The 24,940-nt window shown below is 50.9% G+C and overlaps 9 protein-coding genes across 9 annotated transcripts; 5 read left to right on the top strand and 4 right to left on the bottom strand.

Moving 5' to 3' along the window:
• Positions 1-282: 282 nt before the first annotated feature.
• On the bottom strand, positions 283-2,580 carry IAR55_000499 (uncharacterized protein; the record flags this gene model as incomplete). Its single annotated transcript, XM_066943635.1, has 10 exons — positions 283-441; positions 528-645; positions 756-1,237; positions 1,389-1,492; positions 1,568-1,840; positions 1,961-1,986; positions 2,037-2,100; positions 2,163-2,243; positions 2,306-2,324; positions 2,395-2,580. The coding sequence occupies 10 exons, from the start codon at positions 2,578-2,580 to the stop codon at positions 283-285; spliced, it is 1,512 nt and encodes a 503-aa protein (XP_066806177.1).
• Positions 2,581-3,021: 441 nt separating this feature from the next.
• IAR55_000500 (uncharacterized protein) lies at positions 3,022-6,089 on the top strand (the record flags this gene model as incomplete). The annotated part of the gene is made up of 18 exons (XM_066943636.1): positions 3,022-3,064; positions 3,134-3,328; positions 3,382-3,518; positions 3,598-3,726; positions 3,781-3,839; positions 3,896-3,952; positions 4,001-4,068; positions 4,121-4,230; positions 4,288-4,373; positions 4,423-4,609; positions 4,658-5,068; positions 5,132-5,200; positions 5,255-5,335; positions 5,387-5,408; positions 5,466-5,665; positions 5,719-5,772; positions 5,836-5,978; positions 6,041-6,089. The coding sequence occupies 18 exons, from the start codon at positions 3,022-3,024 to the stop codon at positions 6,087-6,089; spliced, it is 2,100 nt and encodes a 699-aa protein (XP_066806178.1).
• Positions 6,090-6,437: 348 nt separating this feature from the next.
• IAR55_000501 (phosphoribosylformimino-5-aminoimidazole carboxamide ribotide isomerase) lies at positions 6,438-8,111 on the top strand (the record flags this gene model as incomplete). The annotated part of the gene is made up of 7 exons (XM_066943637.1): positions 6,438-6,595; positions 6,782-6,971; positions 7,130-7,233; positions 7,361-7,437; positions 7,597-7,695; positions 7,782-7,832; positions 7,954-8,111. The coding sequence occupies 7 exons, from the start codon at positions 6,438-6,440 to the stop codon at positions 8,109-8,111; spliced, it is 837 nt and encodes a 278-aa protein (XP_066806179.1).
• Positions 8,112-8,283: 172 nt separating this feature from the next.
• On the bottom strand, positions 8,284-12,265 carry IAR55_000502 (uncharacterized protein; the record flags this gene model as incomplete). The annotated part of the gene is made up of 7 exons (XM_066943638.1): positions 8,284-8,537; positions 8,591-9,580; positions 9,815-9,850; positions 10,060-10,253; positions 10,305-11,382; positions 11,436-11,761; positions 11,820-12,265. 7 exons carry the CDS (start codon positions 12,263-12,265, stop codon positions 8,284-8,286), a joined length of 3,324 nt encoding a protein of 1,107 aa, XP_066806180.1.
• A 274-nt stretch (positions 12,266-12,539) lies between these two features.
• IAR55_000503 (eukaryotic translation initiation factor 3 subunit D) lies at positions 12,540-14,574 on the top strand (the record flags this gene model as incomplete). The annotated part of the gene is made up of 7 exons (XM_066943639.1): positions 12,540-12,631; positions 12,699-13,089; positions 13,140-13,255; positions 13,311-13,443; positions 13,509-14,167; positions 14,238-14,430; positions 14,488-14,574. 7 exons carry the CDS (start codon positions 12,540-12,542, stop codon positions 14,572-14,574), a joined length of 1,671 nt encoding a protein of 556 aa, XP_066806181.1.
• Positions 14,575-14,897: 323 nt separating this feature from the next.
• On the top strand, positions 14,898-15,419 carry IAR55_000504 (uncharacterized protein; the record flags this gene model as incomplete). Its single annotated transcript, XM_066943640.1, has 1 exon — positions 14,898-15,419. One exon carries the CDS (start codon positions 14,898-14,900, stop codon positions 15,417-15,419), a length of 522 nt encoding a protein of 173 aa, XP_066806182.1.
• A 473-nt stretch (positions 15,420-15,892) lies between these two features.
• On the bottom strand, positions 15,893-17,818 carry IAR55_000505 (uncharacterized protein; the record flags this gene model as incomplete). Its single annotated transcript, XM_066943641.1, has 9 exons — positions 15,893-15,944; positions 16,026-16,085; positions 16,164-16,732; positions 16,809-16,908; positions 16,965-17,083; positions 17,162-17,186; positions 17,315-17,412; positions 17,543-17,646; positions 17,761-17,818. The coding sequence occupies 9 exons, from the start codon at positions 17,816-17,818 to the stop codon at positions 15,893-15,895; spliced, it is 1,185 nt and encodes a 394-aa protein (XP_066806183.1).
• Positions 17,819-18,191: 373 nt separating this feature from the next.
• On the bottom strand, positions 18,192-21,093 carry IAR55_000506 (uncharacterized protein; the record flags this gene model as incomplete). The annotated part of the gene is made up of 12 exons (XM_066943642.1): positions 18,192-18,656; positions 18,712-18,762; positions 18,825-19,039; positions 19,104-19,275; positions 19,332-19,556; positions 19,609-19,875; positions 19,927-20,090; positions 20,146-20,183; positions 20,241-20,385; positions 20,438-20,742; positions 20,804-20,954; positions 21,012-21,093. 12 exons carry the CDS (start codon positions 21,091-21,093, stop codon positions 18,192-18,194), a joined length of 2,280 nt encoding a protein of 759 aa, XP_066806184.1.
• Positions 21,094-21,493: 400 nt separating this feature from the next.
• IAR55_000507 (uncharacterized protein) lies at positions 21,494-24,846 on the top strand (the record flags this gene model as incomplete). Its single annotated transcript, XM_066943643.1, has 13 exons — positions 21,494-21,649; positions 21,716-21,767; positions 21,844-22,002; positions 22,060-22,149; positions 22,198-22,276; positions 22,336-22,393; positions 22,450-23,175; positions 23,240-23,470; positions 23,525-23,763; positions 23,820-24,104; positions 24,159-24,599; positions 24,652-24,716; positions 24,770-24,846. The coding sequence occupies 13 exons, from the start codon at positions 21,494-21,496 to the stop codon at positions 24,844-24,846; spliced, it is 2,658 nt and encodes an 885-aa protein (XP_066806185.1).
• Between the last annotated feature and the right edge of the window lie 94 nt (positions 24,847-24,940).

The following is a 24,940-nucleotide window of genomic DNA, read 5'->3' on the forward strand; positions in this document are numbered from 1 at the left end:
GCAGTAGTAAGGGTTTTGATAGGTTTTTCTTTCTTTCTTTTAACCTCGACAAAGGAGGAAAATCATTTGTACCTCGTTGTACTTCTTGTCTTGAAACAAGTCGATGGTATCCCGAGCATATCTACATCCTCCATGTATCGCCCATGTGTGTTCTTGTCGATATGGCTTCCCGTCGTCCGACAAATCTCGGTAGAGATGAATGTCAAATCTGCTTTTCCTCCCTGTCATTTCTGTATATCCATCAATGCGATGCTATGCTATGTAAGTATGATTCTCCACCGCTCAGATTGTCCCTCCTTCCCTTGCTCCCTGGACCGGAACTAGCGGTTCTTTCCGCTTCATATATTTCGTCACTACCCATCGTCCACCATACCAACCCAACAGGATAGCCACAAAACAACCAACGATAGCAGCTCCAATATAACCAGATTGATCGTTTGCCTGGATAAAGACACTCAGCCAAAGCTTGGAGTTCCCTTTTTCTGTTCGTGGTCGAAATTTTGCTTGCAGAGAAAGAGCGTACTCACCCTTGCCCATCCTCTCCACCATTTACCGGCCAGACCACCTCCCTCTGGATCGTTTGCGGCGGCTTGACAGGATGTACAGTTCTCTCCTATCAGTCCCATGATCTCGATGATTGCGATACTGAAGAGAAGGGTCCAGGACTCTCAGCTCAAATGTCGGATAGTCGTATAGAATAGCCACACTGCACTGACGGCAGAAAGAACGATGGACGTTGGACGTTCGGGACTTACCTCAATGCGACCAAGATCGAGAGCAGAGTCAAGATGATGGATAACGAGGACATCGTATTCGCTTTCGCATTGACGATCCTCTCTTCTCTTATCGAAGGGCCAGCTTGACCCGCTGATCGTTCCAGATCCTCAAAACTCTCTTCACCTCCTACATGTCCTTCTATATCAAGATCCATATCGGACTTTGTTCTATCCACCTCCTGTGCCTCCTCTTCTTCTGGCTGCTCTTCGACTGGGATGATGGCGGAATACCGACTCTGCGAGTCCGGACTAGAAGGAGTGACCTGGCGCGCTGTCAGGCTTTCGGATGAAAGTGAGGGCATGGTAATGGTCATTGTGTCGACGGGATAATCAACTTTGCGATCTTCCGGTTCTTGGAGTAGAGCGATCTTCCCTTCTCTTGTTGAGCGCGAAGGTGTAGCATAGGCATACAACATGAGGATGGAGTCGAGGGAATCAACCAGTGACATTCCTGCAGTGAACTGAAGGAAGGGTCAATATGATCAACTCATGTTTGACTAGACTCATAGAGGGAATACATCACTCACAAGGAACTGTACATAGAGGAGAGGAAGAGTTCATCAGCGGGTCCGTCAGAATGCCAATCACGTATAGTGGTCTCCATACACTCACTGGAAAGATGACAATTTTGCCATGACTGATTGCCTCGCCATGAGGACCCCTCTGAGCGATTGCTGAGATAGCGAGCAAAGCGATAGATGAAGCGGTGTCGAAGCCTTGACATTCCTCCGTCAGTCGGTCATGGTCCAGCAGATCCTAGGAAGCGATTTTCCCGGAGAGATCCCACTCACCGAAACCAAATAATACTCCTACTGGATACATCTTCCATGGTCTATCCACCGCCTTCAGTACCGGAGCGATGATTCTGACCAGACATCCTCCACCGTATATCTTACTCGGGTCAGCATCATTTTCGTCGGGAGGCAAGCCGAGTGCTTGACGACGTTTGATGGAACGACGTTGTTTGATCGTGCCCACGAGGAAGTAGATGTTGATACATGCGATGAGGAAGAGGAAGGAGGCGGAGACGGAGGTACCGACTATACCCCCGATGGAGCCGACAGCTGACATGACAAACGACTTCAATTATATTGATTGCAGAAGAAGAAAACATAGGGTCACAAATCTGCTCGACAAGATCGGGGGGGGGGGGGGGAGGGCAAGGGAAAGCTTGTTACACTTACTGTCGAGCTTGTCATAAACGGACACACTGTCACTCGTGTCAGTCTTCGCCGCGTGCCCTTGAGATTCACCACCCACCTGATAGCAATTGCAACGTTGACCGTGATGACAATCGTCGAATGTCCAAGGGAGAAGAAAAGTCCTGACTCATTCGAGCTTCAGATACACGCTCTGCGGCCCAATGTACCATATATTATAGCTCACCACATGTGATGGGTAGCTGTCCCAAGCTGACCAGCTGTCTTGTCGCGTTATCTATGGCGGAGATGTGATCCGCATCGAGACCTGAAAGGGAGTCCAAGGCGTGTCAGCTGAATGTTATCGCAAGTGGACTGTGCTCAGCTAACCGTGTCGTAAACCGATAGTCTGGGGTCCGCAAGTCAGGCTAAAAGTCAGCTGAGGGGCTTTGATTACCAACCACTGTGACACTACCCACCCAAGCGAGCAGAGCCAATCCTATCAATCCGTCTGCTTGACTCAGACATATCCCAGCAGCGATCCAACAAGCTGCATTGGCTATCAGTTCACCCGTGATGAGCGCTATGGCTCTTCCGAGAAGGGTGAGTTTTCGAGGTGATGCAGACGACTGTGACCGCCGTGTTTTCAGCCACTGTATGATCATGCTGGGTCATTCACAATGATCCGATCGTGGGTTCCAACACTCTCAAGCTCAGGACTTGCAGTCAGAGGAGAGGATAATCTTCTTGGGAATGTTTTGTGGAGAGCCAAGAAGTCAGACTTGATTGACAATTTGCCGTGATGTTGTCTGACTCGCTGTTCTCTCCGTCAAAAGTGGTCGGCAACTAGCCGCGATGGGCGCGGAAGCAAAATATAAAAGGGAGAGGCATGAAGAAACGAAGATAAGGATCAAGGCACCACCACGTGACCCCCGTGTGTTATTACGGAGATCAACGTCAAAGTCCGTTTATGCAAAGATCACCTCGACACAGACAACAGACAGATCAGATATAGTTACAGATTGACCTCGTTGTGTATCCTGACGTTTCCTCTTGCTCGTACTCTCCTTCAATCGATCAGTCAGTATAGTCTCAAGCCTTGCAACATGCCTCCCTTGCAGTTCTGGAAGCCAGGTGCCGCTGCTCCAGGTAAGCCGTATATTCTTCACCACCTGCCGCTTGGACCATCACTGACACCTTCCTATCTACACTTCGAAGGGAGCTCTCTCGACCGAGAATCAGAGGCAGAAGGTTCACTCCTCCCCGTAGCTGCTGCCAAAAACGCCCATCTCAGCATCGACGCCCAACGACAGAGGCTACCGATATACAAGCATCGAGAAAAGTTGCTATGGTGTGTGGAGAAATACAAGGTGGTGATCGTCGTCGGTCAAACAGGTTGCGGAAAATCCACTCGTCAGTCGGTTCAAAGTCGCACGGCGTGATAGATAACTCAACTGGCTGCTTAGAAATACCACAATATCTACATGAGGCTGGATGGACATCCCAAAACCATGTGGTAGCGTGTACTCAACCGAGAAGGGTAGCAGCGACAAGTGTGGCCACCCGGGTTGCTGAAGAAGTGGGCAGCGTACTTGGTGATGAGGTACGTAATACCTGAAACGCCCGCCATCACACTCTACGACCATGTAGAGACATCCTGACATCGGAACGGACGATGCTAGGTCGGCTACACGATCCGATTCGAAGATCTGAGTTCACCGACAAGAACGAAGATAAAGTACATGACGGATGGTATGCTATTTAGAGAGACCATGATGGATCCCCTTCTGAGCAAGTACAGCGTGATCATGGTACGTCTCTCTCTCTCGTTTCTCGATCGAATTACATCTGACTTGTCGATTCAGATCGACGAGGCTCATGAGAGAGGAGCGTATACCGACCTCCTGCTTGGTCTGGTCAAAAAGTGAGCTACCCTCACGCTACAGTCCGCCCGTAGAAGGAACAGCTAATGCTGCTTAGGATCATGCGGAAACGACCAGAGTTGCGGGTCATTATATCTTCAGCAACTATCGATGCGTGAGTGCACGTGTGATTCTCTTTGCTATCAGCTGACCTTGGGTGCAGTGAGGATTTTCTGGAATATTTCAACACTAATGCGGACGGGACAGATCGAGCACAAGACGACGCAGTCAGTAAGTGTATTATTGCCATCTGCTGTGCAAGCACATGCTCATAAGGTGAAAGTCGTGAGCTTGGAAGGACGCATGTTCCCTGTCGAAGTTTGCTATCTCAAGGAGCCGTGCGCGGACTATGCGGAGGCAGCTGTACAGACAGTTTTCGACATACACATGAAGGTCAGCTCGTGATATCCTTGCAGGCGCAAAAAGGAATTCAGCTAAGATATCTCACAGGAACCACCAGGAGATGTGCTGGTCTTCCTCACAGGTCGAGAAGAGATCGATCAGGTCATACAACAAGTGTCGGACAGGCTACAATCGTGAGCGTGCCCAGTTCGTCTTCACGACTCGACTCACACATCCATTCAGGCTGCCGAGTGCAGCTCCAAAATTACTGCCATTGCCTTTGTACGCCACCTTGCCACCAGAAGAGCAGGAATTGATCTTCGATCCGCCCCCTCGCGACACTCGGAAAGTCATCTTCTCAACCAATATTGCGGAGGCGAGCGTAACTATCGACGGCATCAAGTACGTCGTGGACTGTGGTTTCGTCAAGGTACGTTGGCAGCACACTTCCGTATATATGAGCTGATACTCGGTGCAGCTAAAAACATTCAACCCCCGCACCTGTATGGACGTGTTGACCATCACTCCATGCTCACTGGCGTCGGCCAATCAACGTGCTGGTAGAGCTGGACGAACGTCTGCCGGAAAGTGCTTTCGACTATATCCCTCTTCTATCCTCCCTACTCATAACCCCCGTTCGCCGATGCCGATAACTACCCCTCCCGAACTTGTCCGATCAGATATCTCGCTGTACCTCCTTCAGCTGAAGGCTTTGGGAATTGACAATGTAGCCAAGTTCGATTTCATGAGTCCACCTCCTAGCGAGATGATGATCAGAGCGCTGGAGTTCCTGTATTGCCTCAAAGCTATCGATGATGAAGGCAGATTGACGAGACCTATGGGTGAGAGAATGGCGGAGGTGCCACTTGATCCTATGATGGCTGCAATTGTGAGCTGTTTGCTATCTTCGGCTTGATGATCTCAAGCTAATTTCGCACCGCAACAACATTAGCTGCTCAACTCCCACGCGTTCAGATGCGGTGAAGAAATATTGACGATTGCAGCGATGACTTCTGTGCAGGTGAGTATCCGCTCACTAGTGACTATCGTCTGGCTGACCGAATCTCTCTTCAAGAATGTATTCATCACTGCCGAAGGAGGCACCAAAGCTACAATGGCTGAATTGGAGAGACGGAAATTCACGGCGGAAGAAGGCGTGAGTAATTTGGTGTGTTGTCACGGAGCACGCTGACGTGGACATTATCAGGACCACTTGACGCTGCTCAATGGTCGGTAGATCGTCCATCAAAGCAGGCTGGAGGTTGGCTGATGTCAGACTATTATAGCTTACAACGCCTTCGCTCGATATGGTACCAAGGACAAACAATGGTGTGGCAACCATCGGATCAATTTCAAAGCTGTCTCTCGAGCGGCTTCGATCAGGAAACAGCTGAAGAAGTATCTCGACCGATTCGAAATTCCTGTGGTCAGTTGTGAAGGTGACGCGGTGCGGTTGAGAAAATGTCTGGTATCGGGATACTTCAAGGTGAGTCTCAGTGACACGTTCATAGGCGGATAGAAGGACTAACTTCCCTTCAGAATGCTGCGAGGATGTTGCCAGACGGAACGTATCGGAGTGCCCGAGAAGGAGCTGTGAGTGTTGGAGCTGTCTCACCGGTAGTTTGCTCGATTCCTGCTAAAGTGACCATTTAAAAGATTTTGCATGTCCACCCATCCTCTGTGATGTTCACAAGGCAGCCCTCGACAGGATGGGTGATCTATCATGAGGTGATCGAGACGACAAAGAGTTTCATGCGAGATCTGACGGTAGTTGATGAAGACTGGCTAGTGGAGCTGGCGTGAGTCATAGCTCATCGATTCCGGTACGAGAGTCGTAAGCTGACAAGTCATTCTGACGCAGGCCGCATTTCTACACGTTCAAGGGAGGAGGGTTGAAGAAACATCTCTAAGTCTGTTATCGTGTAGCACAAACACATGTTGTATGCATTATCTATCGTCATATATGCTCGTGGCAGTGTGACCTACAGTATGTCGACAATCGTCTAAACATTGGTCGGTACGTAAAATCATGATGTCACCGTTTAATTTCCGACCGAAAAGCGAGCAACAAAATTGGCTCTTGCTCTCTGCAGTTGGATAGTCCGTTTTCACTATGCGGATACCGCTACCTTCTCTCGAACTCACTAAACTTTGCGGCAAAGCGAACCGGAGTGTAGAGTAAGATAGTATCGAGTACCTGTCGACGACAGAATCGTGACGTCCCTCGGAAACATCCATTGAACACATCATTGAGCACAATGTCAACCGCTTCCGGTTCTTCGGCTTCGAATCGAACACATTCGCAATTCCGACCTTGTATTGATCTTCATGCGGGGGTAGTGAAGCAGATCGTTGGTGGGACGCTAGACCTTACTACTCAGGGTGGTGAAGGACCGAAAGAGAATTTTGTGGCCACGTGAGTAGAGTCTGGGGCGAGACAGCTGCTGAGGGCGAGACAGAAAGCAGCTGTCTCGCCCTCACACTTCCATCTTCATTCTTTATGGTCCTTGATCAGCACAACGTCAATTCGTATATCTATGAGCTACGCCAAACGTGACCAAAGCGACTTGCGCTGATGTATGTCTTTTCTTGTCCTACCTAGCCACCCCCCTGCATACTATGCCAACCTGTACAAATCCCATTCACTCACCGGCGGCCACATCATCAAGCTCGGACCGGGTAACGACGAAGCTGCCACAGAAGCTCTGGAAGCGTGGACAGGGGGCATGCAAGTCGGGGGCGGGATCACGGAAGATAACGCGCAGGTGTGGCTGGATAAGGGGGCTGAGAAGGTGAGTCGTGGGAGTATGGCTTGGACACCCATCACCCCTTGTCTGCATTCAGAGGATATACGAGGGGAGCGGGTGGGGCCGGAGCTGTATCAATTTGAGGTTAGGTTCGAGTGAGGACGAGGAATGTGGCTGACCGGTCGGTCATCGTCCAAACTTAGGTCATCGTGACGAGCTACCTGTTCCCAGGGGGCAAATTCGATGAAGGTCGGTTAAATAGATTATCAGAGAAAGTCGGGAAGGACAAGCTGGTAGTGGATATAAGGTATGTCATAGTCATCAACAACACCAGCCCCAATGTCCAGAGTGTCGGAAATGTCCATGAGACCCACCCCGCGAAAGGAACATGTCGGACGCGCGATCGTGATGACAACTCTGATCTCCATTCTCAGCTGTCGAAAGCGGGGAAACGGTTGGATAGTAGCCATGAACGGTTGGAAGACCTTGACGGACATGTCTGTCACTCGAGGTGAGTCCCATGTTTCCCTCCTGGTCAAGAACGTTTCTACCGAAAGATCAGATTAGATTGGGATTTCGCTCTTGAGTGAGGAGCGGAATCAATGAGTACGACACGATGTCTCATATATCCTTATGTTAAAGCTGAATCGTGCTTCGATCTCGCTCGCAGAGAGCATATCACTGATCGAGCAATACTGTTCCGAACTGCTCATCCACGCCGCGGACGTCGAAGGTCTATGCCAAGGTATAGACGAAGAGCTCGTCGAGCGTGAGTCCAGCTTCATCGTCCATCATCCTTGTGAGAAAGAACAGAGAACGCAAGCTGATGCTGATCGTCTATCGTGCTTTGTGCAGGTCTTGGACAATGGGTCAGTGTACCGTGTACATACGCAGGAGGAGCTAGAGGTGTGTCTCTTTCTAAAACTTCCTGTTGAACCTTGGACAGCTCGACAGACTTCAAGTCTCTCTACACCATACATCAGGTTCAAGGCCCAGGAAGGTATCGCTGCTGATCCCATCCTGGCAGATATCTCGGACCTCGATCTTGTGGATCGATTATCGGACGGTAAAGTCGATCTGACATTCGGTTCATCACTTGATATCTTTGGTGGGACCGGAGTAAAGTTCTTGCAACTGGTTCAAGTTGACAAACAGGCCAAAGAAACTTCCTCTTCTGCTCAATAGTCATCTGCATATCTATCTTCTAGATCTGTGCATGTAGTTCGTGCGCATCACTAGATCATCGAGCAGACATGCTGCTAGATATACATTATAAAATGCTGAGTTATACTGTCGTATGCATGTAATGAAGCAAAATGCAGAAAATCTTGTCTTGATGATATGCAAAGACTAGAGACTACTCCCCTCTCGGTGCCTTTCTCTTCTTCCCTTTTGCCTTCTTCCCACTTTGAGGAGTACCATCTTCTCTGTCAAGGTCGTCCTCTTTTTCACCATGTTCCCTTGCACTGCTGACGACTCTCGCACCATTCAGCTTCTTCACGTTGGGAGTAACGTTCCTAGGTGTCCCATTCAAGATCCCACCGTTGGGAAGATGGTGGCCAATACCATTCGCTTTTCTGACAGCTGGGATCGCCGGAGTTGCTTTCGAGGCTGATTGTATGAGAGTTAGCTCTGGCCCACGCAAGCGGAACAGACTGGCTCACCTGAAGATAAGACGTCCCGGAAGAAAGCCTCGAGCTCTGCCATTTCCCCATCATCGACGACATGACCCTTCACCTTTTCAACGGTCAATTCTGGCACGTCGAGTCTCGTCTCATTCTCGTACAATATACCCTCTTCATTGCCTGCATCTTCCAGCTCGTCCTCCTGAGCAGTCTTGTTCGACGTTCGACCGGAAAGAAGTTCGTCCATGAACGCGTCGAAAAGCATGCCAACAGGTGGCATAGTGTGACTAGGACCTTCGAAGACATCGGCTGGTCGACCAGAGCTGGCCACGATCCTCTGCTGAAGTGCTGAAGCCGTCGCAGTGCTGGGTTCGGCTGACTCGATATCCTCCAAGAAGGCATCTTTCCCGAACATCTCTTGCCAGATGGATAGGCCCTTGCCAGCGACAGCGCCTTGTGTGACGGATTTGGCACCGAGAGGAGCGGCCGAAGCGGCAACGTCGCCGAACCGATAGATCTCGCCAGTGGAAGCAACGCCAACAAGGTGCACCTGAGAGATCGACTCCACCCCAGATGGGTTTGGTAAGAGCTTGACCTGCCTCGCGGCGCGCGTCGTGTACATGAAACGAAGGGGCTTCGAGGTGGCAGGATCGAAGATGCTAAGCTTGGTAAAACCGTCCTCTTCTACTGTCGCGAGGAAGAACAACGCTGTCGATGACGTGAGAAGGGTCTGCACAGCTGTGGTCGGTGCAGCCCATGAGATTTCGCATGGAAGCAAATCCCACACAATGATACCCTTCTCCAGTCCCGCTCCTACGAGGTATCGGCCCTCACTACCAACGAAGCCCACCTGACAGATGTCTGATGTAGAGCCGCTGTTCAATACTTTGAGGAGTGTATTACTCTCGACGTCCCAAAGTGTGACGACCGATCCGTGCGCAAGAGCGACAATGGTCGCATCTGGCGAGAAAGCCGCATTATATATTCGCATGTTCCGGTAGCCGAAGGTGGATCGGCATGACCAGTAAACTATTGTCTCACTATATGTCAGCCATGACCCCGATTGAGTTCAAATCAAGCATGGACAACGAGTAAACAGCAGTCGCGCGATGATCCCTCAGAGGGTTGAAGAAGAAGGAGTATCCTCATGCATCGGTTAAGATGTTGGACTGTTGAGCTTGTAAAGATTGTTCATCATAGGGGTCGCGCGACTCAGGGGAATGTGCAGAAATTGGGGAATACATGAGAAATAACTGCACTCACGCTCAACGATAGTTGGCTTCTTGGCCGATACTTTGCCTGGTTCGTGAAGCACGCATCAGCTTGGTCTGTTATCCGACATTGTGGTAGCAAATCGGAGATGAAAATGGTGGATCAGGATTGCAGAATGTTGGTCGACAGAATCTCCGAGGAGAATTACCGAAAAAGGATGACTAGTAATGTGTTGTGATGCTCATCTTGAAAATGGAATGATGGTTACGGAAACGAAAGTTGGATTCAAGACTGACCTTGTTCGCTTTTTTTGGACTGACGGACCTGCCAGACTTTCGCCACGCCGTCAACCGAGGTGGTCAGGAGATAAGGATTGGTGAAAGAGGACGCCTTGGACAAAGTGCTGGATGAGATCGGGTTGGGCGAGAAAGTGACTGAAGAAACATTCGAGGTGCCATGGGGCCGAGGAAACTGGGTGTTGACAAGATACCTAGAAGAGTTCTGTCAGCACCGTGAGACGCAGGTAAGGTAGCATACTCACTTCTCGTCAATCCACTTCCACATCTTGAGGTTCTTCACCATACCACCTCCCTCCATATCATCTCCATTTCGACTTTCCATCGTTACCATCCAAACCGATTGACCTTCTTGCGATTCAGAAAATGCCACTTTCTCGACAGCTACAGGCTCAATCTCCTTCTGATCGCGTCGACTGACACGGTTGGACGGAGCAACTTCGAGGTCGAACAGAACTGTGGAAGCAATAGGATCGATGAACTGGAGAGTAGAGGGATGCGAGGAGGGAACAACAAGAGCCTGAGTAGCAGGGTGAAGGGTAACAGGATAAGCAGTCTCTGCGGAAGCAGGTTTGAGTGGATCCAACCGGACGCCCTGCCCGACGTTGGCAATATGACCAGATGCGCCACCGACACGGATGACTGAGCCATCGGCCAAGCTCATCCACCACTCTTCCTCGCTTCCCGGTCCGCCGCGTCTGATAGCAAGGCTGATGATTGGTCTGCCACCAAGACGGGGGATGTACTCTCTCTTGCCCGAAGCTAAATGCCATTGCACCAGGACACTCTCTTCCCCTACAGACAACAGTTGTGAGCCGGAAGGTGTGAATGCAATTGCAGAGACGGCATGTGCGTGCCAATGAAGTGATGTCGTGGGCAATCGCTTTTCCATCTCAGGAAGTAAAGCTTTGCTTGGATCTGTGCTTCCGCCGTGAGCGGTTTGAGCGGCGAGATCGACTTGTCGGAATGCTTGTGCCAAGCCGTGCCATAATCGGATGACACCCTTTTGATCACCGGTAGCGAACCATTCTTCCTCACTCGCGGTTGCTAGTGATTTCTCGGGACAAAATGCTCCGCAAGTAAATGATTGGTCTGCGACGAGCTTGACACAGGTCGGCTGGACCCCCCATGGATCGGAGGTCGAATTTGAAGTAGATGGCATGCGATAGGTGTAGGCTTTGTTCCCAGCAAGTGCGACAAGGTACGTCGATCGCGGCGACATGATGAGCGCCACAGGAGGTGCTGATAATTTGCTTATCACGAACGGACCGGAGGCTGTCCCGGATAAACGGACTCGGACGATTCGGTGAACCAGTTTGTGACCTGCGGGTCGGCAGATCAGAACGCGGTAATGGACTAGCAAAGAAGAAACTCACTGGAGGCGGACTTCAGACTGGTGATTGCAGCAAAGAGACACCACTTGCCAAGGACTTCGCCAAAGCAGATGTTATTGACTTTTGCTTCTTGATCCTTGAAATCGATTGTACGGACAAGGCGACCCTCGACCCAATCCCAGATTTTGACTGTACCGTCTTCAGACGATGTCAAGATCTGGAAAGGGTTGATGGGAGAGAGGTGAAGTGCAGTGATGGGCTTGTGATGACCGTTAGGAACTGTGGACGAGAGAGTCGACAAACGGTGGAATGAAGGAGCAGCAGAAGAGTTGACGTGGATGGTGGTATGGGCTACGGTGAAGTAAAATCTTCAAGAGATCGTCGTCAGCTGAAGATCGATTTCATTCTGAAAAGCCGATAGCTCACCGTCCGTCATTGGACCAAACGGGAGGTATGTGAGACACCTCGTTCTGAGCCACAGGGATAGCTTCCCAAAATTCGCTGGGATCGATTTTCCGTTTCGGTCTATGATGTGAGGGCGCCCCTCCGAAAGCACCATTGGTAGAGCTCTCAGCCACCAGACCAGAAGCCTGAGCCTTGTACAGGTCTCTCTTCCTGGTCTTCTTCACCCTGGGGGTCCCACTGACAGGGTTGGAGTTGAGTGTGGTCGGATTTAGATCGACAGCCTTCTCCTTCCCCTTCGGAGTGGCTCGACTAGGAGTTTCTCCGCCAACAGGGGTGACGCCATGACCGTTGACGATCAAGGGCGATGATGAGGATTTGGGAGTATGAGCGGCAGCAGCTGACCTGCGCCGATCTGCTCTACCCATCCTCAGAGGTGTGGTAGATGAGGAGCCATTCTTTTCTGCCATGATGGCATTTGGTATAGAATGAGTATCGAAAAAGAGAAGGAAAAGGGAAGAGTGAAAGAATTCTGAATCTGAATTTGGTAGCGAGACCAAAAATCTCACTCCCTCGCTCTCGTGACATGATAAATGAGGGGGGTTTTTAAAATAGCCCACCGATTGTAAAAACCCCTGAATCTCAAGTTTCGACCTTTTTTCAACCTCTTTGTCGCTCATCACTACTACTCGTTACCTCGAACCATCTCTGGAAATACAAGACAGTACAAAAGATCATAGCGATATGACACTCGACTTCAGCCTCCCTCCCATTCACGACAACGCCGACGGTTCGTGGGGCCCTAGTACCAGCGCTCTCCCCGCGCAATTCAAGGAGTGAGTGAGGAGCCCGTGCCATCCGTTGTCGCTACCCCGCACTGACGCCATTACCCTTCTCTTGTAGTATCCCTTACGCTCCCTTCTCCAAGTCCGATAAAATCAACCGAATTGCCGACTGGCACGATGCATCTCAGGACCCTGCTCAAGGTGGTCGTCCCGCTCGACAAGGTTACGCGGCCGGGTCTCGTCGACCTGGAAGAGAGGCCTATGGTGCATCAGAGGGAACCGTCTTTGGCTTCGTCCACGATGAAGATGAGAAGAGCTTCTCTTTGGTCGACAGCGGGGCTAGAACCAGCACAAGGGGCAAGACCCCTATCCGAGGCGGAAGGCCTATGCGGGGTGCCGCTCCCACACGGGGTGTGAGGGGAGGCCGTGGGACCGGTGCACCTCGAGGTGGTTTCGGTGGACGAGGCGGAAGGGGTGGCGGTCGAGGTGGATACAATGATTGGAACAAAGTGAGTGCTAACGGAATATCGCTCGGCCACATACTGACAGAGTCGTTCAGCCTCAAAGAACAAGAGACTCGTCGGTCACTATCAGCCCCGACTGGCAAGCTTTGGAGGAGATTGACTTCACCCGTCTTAGCAAGCTCAACCTCAACGTTGACGAGCCCGAGGACATGTGAGCGTCCTTCCTTGATCAGCTTGATGACCTCAGCTGATACTGAATCTTGCAGTGCTACCTACGGTACTGTCCAAGCTTACGACAAGGCGTTTGACCGGGTGAACACCAGGAATGAGAAGCCCCTTGAAATCCTTGATCGTGTCAGGTACAACACTTCCACTAGCGATGACCCTATCATCAATCAAGTAAGTCATCAATTCTGAACCACTGGTGCCTTTGTTGGAGACTGATGCGACTTGTGGACCTGCAGCTCGCCGAGAAGAAGGCTGCTCAGATCTTCGCTACCGACTCTATCCTTTCTGTCCTCATGACCGCTCCTCGATCCGTCAACTCTTGGGACATCATCTTTGAAAGACGCGGTGACCAAGTCTTCCTCGACAAGCGAGAATCTGGCCCATTTGACTACATCACCGTCAACGAAAACGCCAGCGATCCCCCTATCGACTCCGACGACGCCACCAACATCAACACAGCTGGTTCCCTTTCGCTCGAAGCCACTTATATCAACCAAAACTTCTCTTCTCAAGTCATCTCGCCTAGCTCCAAAGCTTACACTCCCAAGCCTAACCCATTCTACTCCCCCGATGTCGAGACGGAGCCTCTTGCATCTACTTTGTACAAATACAGGAAGTTCGACCTCTCGATCGATGAGGAGGAGACGTTCGACCTCATTGTCAGAACTGAGGCCGATGCGTACGTGGGCAAGAAGGATGTCCTCGTCACTGTTAAGGCATTGAATGAATTCGACCCCCGATCGCAAGGTGGTGCAGGCAAGCCTTTGGACTGGAGGAAGAATCTCGACACCCAGAAGGGAGCAATCGTCGCCTCGGAGATGAAGAACAACAGTGCAAAACTTGCTCGATGGACTGTCCAGTCCGTCCTCGTCGGTGCCGAGCAAATGAAGATGGGGTGAGTCGAAGAATCTTTCTAGCGTCTCCATGCCACCTCCCAGCAAATAGCAGCTAAACACTGCACTCAGTTATATTTCTCGAGCCAACCCTCGAGATGCTCAACGACATGTCATTGTCGGTGTTCAGTCTTTCAAGCCATTGGATTTCGCTCGTCAGATGAACGTCTCCCTCGCCAACGGTTGGGGTATCGTCCGAACCATCGCCGACCTGGTTCTCAAGCAGCCCGAGGGCAAGTACGTGCTCGTAAAGGACCCCAATGCGGTAAGTTTTGTCTACGTACGCGACTGCCATCTTGCTGATATGATATGACTACCACAGCCTCAGATCAAATTGTACAAGGTTCCGGACGATGCTTTCGATGCTGGTGCAGACGAGGAGATTGACGAGGAGCAAATTGAGGAGTAAGGGTCTTCACGAAGCGTGCATTTTGTACTTGACCTGTCTATGCATCAAGGTTGTGTGAGAGCTTTTGTTGGGATATCTTGCTCTGGGAAGCACTCCCCATGACAGAGCCACGATTAGATGGGTGAAATAGTCGAATTCGTTGATGTCGCCGGAAGCAAATTAAGCGTTGCTTTGACGAGCGTCGAGGCTTGATCAATGCGATCAGGTGTAGAAACAGATAGTTTTCCCCTTTAGTACAGATAGTTTTCCCCTTTAGTCGTCGAATCACCTCTAGGAAACCTCACATACACAGACCTTGGACATCTATCCAGCAAGCAGTACAAATGAACGGACTTTCTGACCTCGAGCTTGTCGCTCAAGCCATGTCCACTTCCGATCGTGCTCGTCAGTCCACCGCGAACGGCACAGCCCCAAACCCGCGACCACATATCAACGGGACAACGAACGGTACCATCTCGTCATCCTCATCGGCTCCTTCCCAAGGTACTGCCATTTCGGAACCAGCGCCGACAAGATCAAGATCAACGACCATACCCGGCATTCCGGACGATATTGACTTATCCTCTTTATCACCTGAAGAACTGCAGATCCTCCAACCCCTCCTATCGGCCCTCTCACTCTCGGCCGAACGACAAGGCGAAGGGGACGAAGGGGACGAGCTTCAGATCCAATCGATATTGGCTCAGCTAGAAGCGGCGGATGGAGTGGCGGATGATTTGGAGTCGAAGCTGGATAAGCTGTTGGAGACGCTGGGTGGGGTGGAAAAGGAGATTGCTGTGGTGGGTGGGGATGCGGAGCGGGGCGATGCGATAGTAAGGAGTAAGGTGGATGATGAGAGGGAGTAGAAGAAGGATAGGCCAGAATCAGACTGTTGAGACGGCGAAGGAAGGAGGAATTGATGGAGAGGAAGAAGGATCGACGAAAGCGGACAACACGATTCGAATCGATTCCAAGTCCTAACTCCGACGGAAAATCTCACACTCAAGAGCCTTTATCGCCTTGAAGACCAGACGGGTCAGATCACCCAATATGGTACTGGTGTACGGGAGGGCAAGCGTGCTCCGAACAGAGACGGAAGTAAACGGACGTCGGATGTCGTCTCGTGCTTCAGCGAAGAGAGTGGTAGGATGAATGCCGAGGCAAGGTCTCATGTGAAGCGAGCTGCATCGATGAGTCGACAAATGGTGGGCAAGGTCTTACTCGGAGCAGAGCGAATGGTCTTTCTATAGCACACGGTGTACGCGATGACAATATGCATACATAAGTTACACCGCAAATCAAGTCACTCAGTATGCCAATCTGACGATCACACGACCCATCACGCGTTTTCTTCTAGCAGGGCCTCGACAGCTTGAGCGGTATTGTAGTTGCTGGAGAAAAAATTCCGTTAGCAGCGTTTCCTATCCTTCATCGCGGCGACGGCCTGGAAGGCTTTGGACAGGCGCACTCACTTTCTCTGCAGTGCACGTACAATCAAATCCCTGCCCAGATTTGGGAACATATTTGACAGACTGCAGAAACGATATACACATAAGCGGACAGGTCCTCGAGTCTCATGCACCGCATATAATGGCAATAGCTCGACCCACGCTGATATCTCTTCCTCAGTGGGAGCTCTCGTCCCGGACCTTCCTGTCATCTCACTGACCCATTCTCCCATGGCAGCGGTGGCACTTCCCGATTCTCTCTCTTCCGCATCGTCCGCTCTCTCACTCCTTCGTTGAGGCGAAGCCATCGTCGACCCGGACGTTCTTGCTGGTATCGTTGGAGGTGGTACTGCACCCGTTGTCGTGGTGTTAGCAGTACTTCCTGATAATCTGCTCGCTAGTAGACTTCTCAAAGTAGGTCTAGTCGTTCCTTCAGCTCCTATCCCGACTCCGGTAGCAGTCCCCCTCGTTTCGGTAATCTGACCCGGTAGAACCCGGTTGGATCGACGGGGCGCAGCAGAGGTCCCGACGATAGGACTGAACAGTCTCGCTAGGAGAAGATGGAGGGATAGAGGTATCCGGTATGTTTTGAGGGAACGACGGACAAGTAGACGCCGTCGGGAGATCGAGAGGGATGGTAAAGGGAACAGGGTGTCGGTGCGATAGATGTAGCCTGTCAAAAGGCCAGAAAGTGCTGCCAGAACAGAAGCGGGGGGAGAAGATAGAGCCAGCTACAAGCATCAAGAAGTCATCAGCTTAGCTCGTTAATACGCTCTGAAAGGACGCCGATAAACAGGATCTACTGACCTGTAAAGCCAGTATCCACATGAAGGCTTTATTTGACATTTCGATGCCAAACAAGCGGAAATAGTAGAAGGAAGGGACGGTCCGGTACTGCTGCCACAAGCTAAACAATACACAATCATGAACTTTGTACGCACAAGATTTGGCGAGCTAGCTTACAGGCTGAAGATAATACCATATGGACCCGCAGGGACTGAATTGAGACCAAAGGCATAGAAGAGAAGTATCGTGATGGAGGCGATGAGGGTGGACAGGAGTGATGAGACAAGGATGAAAGACTGAGTTTTCAACAGAGTCAGTACTGACCAAGCGTGTGAGGTGCCCAAGCGTGTGAGGAATGTGTGACGCCGACTCACAGCGTACTTCCTCGATCCGAAGGCCCTACGAGTTGACAAGGATGTACGTCAGCGTGATCTCTTGTTGTTCAGTTATAGAGAACGAGAGGGCCACGAGCACGCTGTCCTCACTAGGCGGAAGCATGTACAAATCAGGTGGACGGACCAGCTCACCGTTCTATGCCAACTCCCACATTATAGAATAGTATCAACCCTACGAGAAGTTCTGTCGAATTGGCGAACGCCAAAGGGTGAACCGCTATTCGCCAAAACTGACCGGAAGAAATGTTGACCCATCAGCTATATTGTTTCCTTACGTCGTCATGATCCTCCTCGAGGCCATCTCCCTCAAGTTGCTTGTCCTGACTTACAAAGCGACCTGTCAGTGAATCATGCACTTACCTGATGATATTTCGTCAAGTGCGGGACTAGCTGAAGATGTAAATACGGTTTCACATCTAACAAGCTGGCCGAGAGGGACGAGATCCCTAGCAGGGCCATCATCCCTGTTACAAAAGAAGTTATTATATGTACGCCTTTTGACAAGAGATGCTCCTTGAGCCTATTTTGATCGAGTCTGATAGATGGATACCATCGGGTCTGGGTGACGAGATACATACCTTTTGTCACACCGGCATGCTGGAAACCTGGTCCAAGTGAAGGCGTAGTGAGTCCCATATTGACATCATACTGCAGCCAAGCTTACCAGACATCTTATATACCCTCGACAGGCCGTGTGCTTTGCTTGGTGGGACGGAATGGGTAAAAAGCAGGACCAAGCACAAGACAAGTTATGAATCTCTGAGGTTGACAGTTCGGCTAATTAACACGAACGATGTGACTGCTTCCACGTGGTCTCGAGTCGCTCTAGATCTTCTTCCCTCAGGAGTGGACTTCTCCGTGCGCTGCAGCTGTGCATATAGGTATGTATGATGTACTCGTAGCGTACTGCCTTAACCATTTCGTATCGCATGCTACTCAATAAGCTCTTTCGTCGTCGTCACGATATCTATCAGGGAACACAATCGGTCTGCATTTTCTGGCCATGCGCTTACCACCCACCAGGCCGTCCACCGTACGGTGGCTGCTGTTGACCCCATTGGGGCGGAGGAGGGCCTCCGTAAGGAGGTTGCTGGCCATACCCCGGTTGGCCGCCATAAGGAGGCTGCTCACCGTAGCCCGGCTGCCCATAACCGGGAGGAGGTGGAGGGCCTCCATATTCGCCGCCGCCATAGCCCCCTTGAGGTTGATGATGTCCACCACCACCATGATGGAACTGCTGGCCTGGGTAGCCGTCATTGCCGCCACCGCTCTCGTACGAAGCTTGTTGGTTATATTCTTGCGGTGGAGCTTGGTGATATGGCTGTGAAGGGGGAGCCTGGTAGGCAGGTTGGGAGTTGTACGTTGGTTCTTGAGATTGGAAGCCTTGATTGTATTGAGGAGAAGGCGATGGCGCGTTAGGGTCCATCTCTCGCCAAGCGTGGGGACCACCGCTGCCAAAGCCTTGGTCCCACGGCTGACATCGTGCCTCAGCTTCCAACTTTTTGATGAAACCACGTCGCTCAACTCACTCGCTTTCCCGAAAGCAGGTCTTGTCCAGCGTTTAGCACTTGCGCACCAGGCTAGCGGGGAAAAGCATGTCAGTGGTTCACCTCTCCAACCCAGCCGGATCACCCTTGCTCACCACGTGAATGTTCTGCTGTGCTAGCACTTGTTGCAAGCCCCCCTCGGGTAGCATCTGATTATGAACATGGCCAGAACCACTGGTATCCCCAATTCGCTTGTTCTTTCCCGCCTTGACGCTGTCTGAAGTAAGTCGGTTGAGCAGCTCTTGCTTATCGCGGCCAGTACCGTCAACCCAGGCACGCATTTTGTCAAGCATCATCCGTTGGATTTGAGCTAAGTGATGGTTCTTAGCATACCCTTCGGACCTAATTGCATCATTGTGGGCTTCCAGACTCACATCGACCGTTTCCGAAGTCGGGGTGGAAGAGAGCTTCGAGTACGCTCTCCGTCACTTGGTCGGGGTGCATGCTGTTATCATCCCAAGCCTTGACCACGAGGTTGACAGTGTATTCCACGATGACTTGAGCGATCTCTCCTGCAGGTTGGTTCAGAATGAGCCCAAAGTGGTCCTACGAGGACATAGGTGAGCTGAACGTGCTATCTTCGGGATGCCTAATGCACCTACCTTAGACAGGAAAGAGTGAGTAGGGTCTGATGCGTTGTAATCATTCCAAACCTCGTATTGGTCGTGCGAGTCGATGACAGCTTGTGAAGACTGTCCAAGAGCCGAAGTAGCAGTACCGAGAAGAGGCTTGACAAATGGCTCTAGGGTAGTGATGATGAAGACAGAAACTGAATTAGAGATCTTCTCAACTAGACCGGACAATCCGGGAATACGGTCAATTGTATTCTAATCGCAGTGGGTAAGCTACGGCATCCCTCTCAAAGCTTCGCTGACTCACCTCAATTCTCTTCATGATAGAGTCTCGGAAACTCAAGATTTGCCAGATAGTAGCATGCAGCTCCTGGGCACTCATCGTGCTGGGGTCGACTCCACCGGGTTGTCCTGCTCTCATGTTCTGAATGCCATCCATGTCGCGAGACATCGCAGTCCCTTCACCTCCTGGAATGCTGAAGAAAAGCTGGCGAAGGGTGTCGGCAGAGCTGGACTGGCCTTCTGAGATGGAACGAGCACTAGTCATTTGCTTGGTGAGATCTGAGACGGAGGCCTGTCGTATGTGTAAGCTTTATATCTCGTCCGAACAGTCTGTCAGGCTTACCTGACTGAGATGGTCTGTCGCCTCGCCCATGAGTGAGTGGATGAAGTCGGCACCGCCAAAAGTGCCCGTCACAAGGGGATACACACTCTTGCCGTTTGGAGCTCGGATCTGGACATTACGTCCAACATGAGGAAAAATATTGTGGTACCCCATTGAAATGAGTGCTGCGACCGCCATAAGCCTACTATGCCAATGCCAAGGGCGAGTTTATGAACCCACCGAGTTCACACCAGTTGGAGTGAGCGGTAAAGTCCTCCCTGGATTCCCAGATGATCACTCAGATGGTCCCGTCACAGATCAACCCCCGGACTTACAGGGTGTGAAGGGCAGTCCCCAGTAGTCGGAACGCCTCGTATGCATCTTCTTTCCTATCAGTTTGTCTGAACTGCCTCCCAAGGTTGATACATTGTTGAAGTCGTTGTCTGACCAGAGCCTTTGAAGTCGCCCAGCCACCGTTCTCTGCGTTATGTCAGCTGTGATACACCACAACGCATACGAACGGCCAGTTTACCATTTGCGATGTAGTTCTTCATGCCGGTGTGAGGGTCGATCTCCAATTCTCTGGGGTCGACCGGTCCTCGGAGTCTGTTGTCATATTGTCTGGCATCCTCTCCATCCGCATACCCTTTAGGGTTGTCGATGTGCTCTGTGGGAAGATAACATCCAAGGCGTTCTTTGGTGACTTCAAACTCCCCGGTCACATAGCCGTGAGCCATGAAACCTAGGACCATGACGATGTTGAGGATGGTTTGAAGGTTGGTCTTCTTCAGCGCGCCGACGTCGACAGCTTGACTGTAGTCACGAAGCCAGTTCCCGCTGAAGAGGCACAATCAGCTCACGGAGCTTCCCACTACCTTGTGTGGGTAGATGTACTAACAAGTACACCCTCTTCACATCAAGTGGAGAGAACTTGGTTCCTCTGGAAAGGAAACCTCCTCCAGCAGCTTTGAACAGCTTGGCGATGATGTCCTCGATATCACCATGACGGAAAGCTTTGTCCTCGAGGTATGAATAGGCGGGAATATTACCTGAAATCATCAGGTCAGCTGTGTCTTCGTCCTTCAACAGAATGAGAGACAGCTTACCAGCTCCAAATGCGGCTACTTTTGGAGTAAAGGAGAGCGCGACGAGGGCGACGAGAAGGATGAACAGAGCCGTTCTGGACATCTTGTATGCGGACCACGTATGGGTATGGGTATGCTGAGCGGAATGCGTCGGTGGCGAGATTTGCTTGACTGATGTATGAACTGCTCTTGGATGTGAGTACAATCGAATAAGAAGACGACGAGAATGCTGTGAAAACGCACCGCTTACATCTGGCGGGAATACTTTCAGCGTCATCATCCCAACTTCTGCTTGATAGTAACCATCCGAGATTCTCTTGGCAGGGTGTCTGCATGCCTATAGACACCACGTGGGAAACGGAGACGGAGTTGATGACAGAACTCCGAACTATCAACAACAAGTTGACGTCAACGGTAAATGTGAGATCAAGCTCGAAGCTGCTTCAACTCGTTGTACGGTCTATCGGTACAACATATGGCATGTCATAGACACCCTCGACAGCATGCCTTCAGATCGCGCAGGATATACCCTTTCGGTCTATGCGATCGATGTCTCTCCTTCTATGGGGGAAGAGGTAGCGGATCCCAGAGGTGATGGTAGAAAAGTGTCAAAGCTGGATTTAGTGAAAGAGTACGTTGCGAGGAAGTGTGAACCAAAAGTGGGTACAATGTCAGGTCAGGTCACCCGGTCACTCACCAAGGTCATCGCCTTCTTACGTGGCTAGATCTCTTCCGGAAGGAAGACAGAGGCGGTGGGTATCCTCAGCTTCGGCGGCAGTACGTGTCAAGTCTCGTGTTTCCCTCCTTAGCCCAAGTTTTAGCTATCATTAACGGTGGCAAAATGTCCGAGTAGAGACCAACAATCAGGCGAATAATGCTTTTGTCGCCCAAAATCCGGATGACGACGACCCGCCTTACTTTGCTATATCTTGCGATGTGGCGATACAAACGGCCAAGCCAAAAACTGTGGAATTGGTCATGAATTTGGACGTAGGAGAGCATGAAGGCAACCGTGAGCTCCGCACCATCCAAGCTTCCATCAGTCTTTCAGCTCATATGTCACTTGCAGCCGTTTCTGCACTCATGGTCGCGCTCGATATGATTCACGTGCACAAACACACGAAGAGCTGGGCATTGGAAGTCGTGCTCATCACCGATGGTAAGCTGAGTCTACGGGTGAAAGGAAACCAGCTTACAGTGTGATCAGGTGAAAGTAGTTTTAAGCAGGAAGAGTACGAGGAAGCTATGGATCGACTAGACGATTTGGGTGTGAGACTCTCAGTGGTGTGCGGATCGAAATTTGCCTAAATCAAAATGATACTGAGGCCACGCTGACCGTTCGCAGCGGAATTGGGTTTCAGCCGTTAACCGAGCCCGTGGACAAGGCAAAGACGAGGAACAAGGTATTTGACCACCGCAAGACTGTTTCGCGTGCTATTTCGAGCTCACAAGTGCACAGAGACTTTCGGAAAAGTTCTGGCGGACTTTCGTTTCCTTGCTCCACGAACGCATGTCAAAAACAACCGATTCCGAGGAAATGCTGCCGAGCTTCGAGACTTTCGATGAAGCCCTCACCGATGCCCGACTTCCCAAAGCAGCTGTCGTCAACGGCACAGTCTCGGGAATCGACTTACACATTGGATCACCAGATATCGATCCCGAACAAGCCATTACCATCCACATCAAATATAGCAAAGCAACCATGAAAGCTCGGCCTCCCACCTTGTCCAAAGCTTGGAAACCTGCAATGGACCTACAGGCCCCGCTTCATGCCAAGCCATCCACACAGGGAGCTTTAAATCCACTCATGTCAAGTCTGATACATCAATCGCAATCTCAGTCTCAAACGCAACATGGAGAGACTCCCAATCCAGAAGATCTTGCAGCTATGATTTCGGCAGAGGTAAAGCATCACAGTACATACGTCGTCAAGAAGACGGACACCGCAGCACCACCTACAACCCAGCCCTTCGGGTCCCAAGGATTGGATGGCGACTATCTCGACGCGTTCAACGCCACTCAGCAACAAGGCGACGAGGATGAGGAAGAAGAATTCGTTGCGAAGGAGGATCTTGTCAAAGCCTGGAGATTTGGGTCCACATGGGTACCTATGGAGGCGGATACTTTTGAACCATTGGATACACAAAAGGGTGTTGAGATTCTGGGCTTCTTTCCGAAAGAAGCGGTGAGATATGGCTCGGCCGGGGTTCTACCTCAAGACCACATAGCTGACAGAGTGAGACTCTTAGATCAAGCGGCACCTTCTTATGGGCGAAGTCCGGTTCATCTGGCCAGATCTCACGTCACCAAAAGCGCAAATACAGTTTTCATCTTTAGTGGAGGGTATGGAGCTCAGGGGCATGTGTGCAGTGGTTCGATGGGTACTCAAAGACAGGGCGGAGCCTTCTATTGGTGTTTGCGTGCCAAGTATGGACTATCCTGGGGAAGACAAGCGGTTGGATTACATGTTCTGGATCAAGGTGAGCAACCTGAAATAGATTTCGGTTGGTGTGATGTTGAACGCTTCGTCATAGCTTCCGTTTGCGGAGGACGAGCACAATTTTTGGTTCCCTTCTCTCACCTCATACAAAACAAGCTCTGGCAAGGTGATCAAGGAGCACCCGCTGCTGCCAACGGACGAGCAGTGCGACTTGATGGATGAGTTGGTGTTGTCGATGGACCTAGATGATCATGCGCGTGAGCAGTCGAAGAAGGCAAATGCAGAACGAGGGGACGACTATGAAGAAGTTGATGGCATGGGTGAGGATCAAGAGTGAGTATCCTCCTCACTCGAATATGGGATCAAATAAAGATGAATGCTGCTTGCAGGGAGGAGAATAATGTCACCTGGTTTGACACCAGAAACTCCTATAACCCTGTGATCCACCGAATCAAGGAAGCGATATTCCATGCGTCTCTTACTCGGGACCTAGATGCAGATCCCCTGGGTCCACCACACCCAGAACTTGTCAAATACTTCAACACCCCGGATGAGATAGTTGAGACGGTGCAAGATATCACAAGCAGGTTGAAAGAGGCTCTGGATATCAAGAAGGTGCCACCGAAGACGAGAAAGAAGGTAACTAAAGAAGGGTTGCGGGATGATGAGGGCTTGTGAGTGTTTGGTCTCGTGTCACATATGTCTGGATGCTGACAGTGATTCACCAGCATTGATATCGATGAGCTCTTTGCAGAGGACGGGGATGCTCAGGCAATCAAGGGTGAACCGTCCACTCCTCGTGAAGCGGTCAAATCAGAACAATTCTCGCCTGCCAAACCTTCACAGATGAGACCGAGGTTCATAGAAGATTACGATGAAGGTGAAACTCCCGCTACCCGCCAAAAAGTCTCGTCCCAACAACAAAAGTCCACTCCGAGTAAACCTAAACCTGGTCGATTGATCAGGAATGATGCGCCTCTCGAGGACTTCCATAAGCTGATTGATGGAGAAGGCGACGTTTTTCGAAAAGCCATACAAGACCTCGGAGCAGTTGTCAAAGAGAATGTTGAGGGTAGCTTTTCGAAGCAGGCCTTCCCTTTGGCAATCGAATGTCTGAAAGCGATGAGAGAGACGGCGTTGACATATGAAGAGGTCGAGACCTATAATGCGTGAGTATGCGCAGGATAAGAAACGCTCATTGTAAAACTGATGTTCTTTCAGCTATTTGGACGAGCTGGAGGCGACTGTCAGGGATAAAGCCTTCAAGCATAAGGATTTCTGGAACCGTGAGTGGCCCTGTCGCCTGAGTTATCAGTCATCGATACTGACGTGTCTGCAGATTTCGAGAAGGCTGGGAATGAAGTGAGCAAGATCTCCGATGAGGAAGCGCAAGAAGCTCTGGGCGAGTATGAGTGATGCATTGAGACGCGATCGGGTCCCACAGATATGTGTATATGTTGTAAACGCTGTGTACACCAATGCATTGGATTGCCTTTTCGAAAGAGATGGA

This window comes from Kwoniella newhampshirensis, chromosome 1, assembly GCF_039105145.1.
Source record: "Kwoniella newhampshirensis strain CBS 13917 chromosome 1, whole genome shotgun sequence".
NCBI lineage: Eukaryota > Fungi > Basidiomycota > Tremellomycetes > Tremellales > Cryptococcaceae > Kwoniella > Kwoniella newhampshirensis.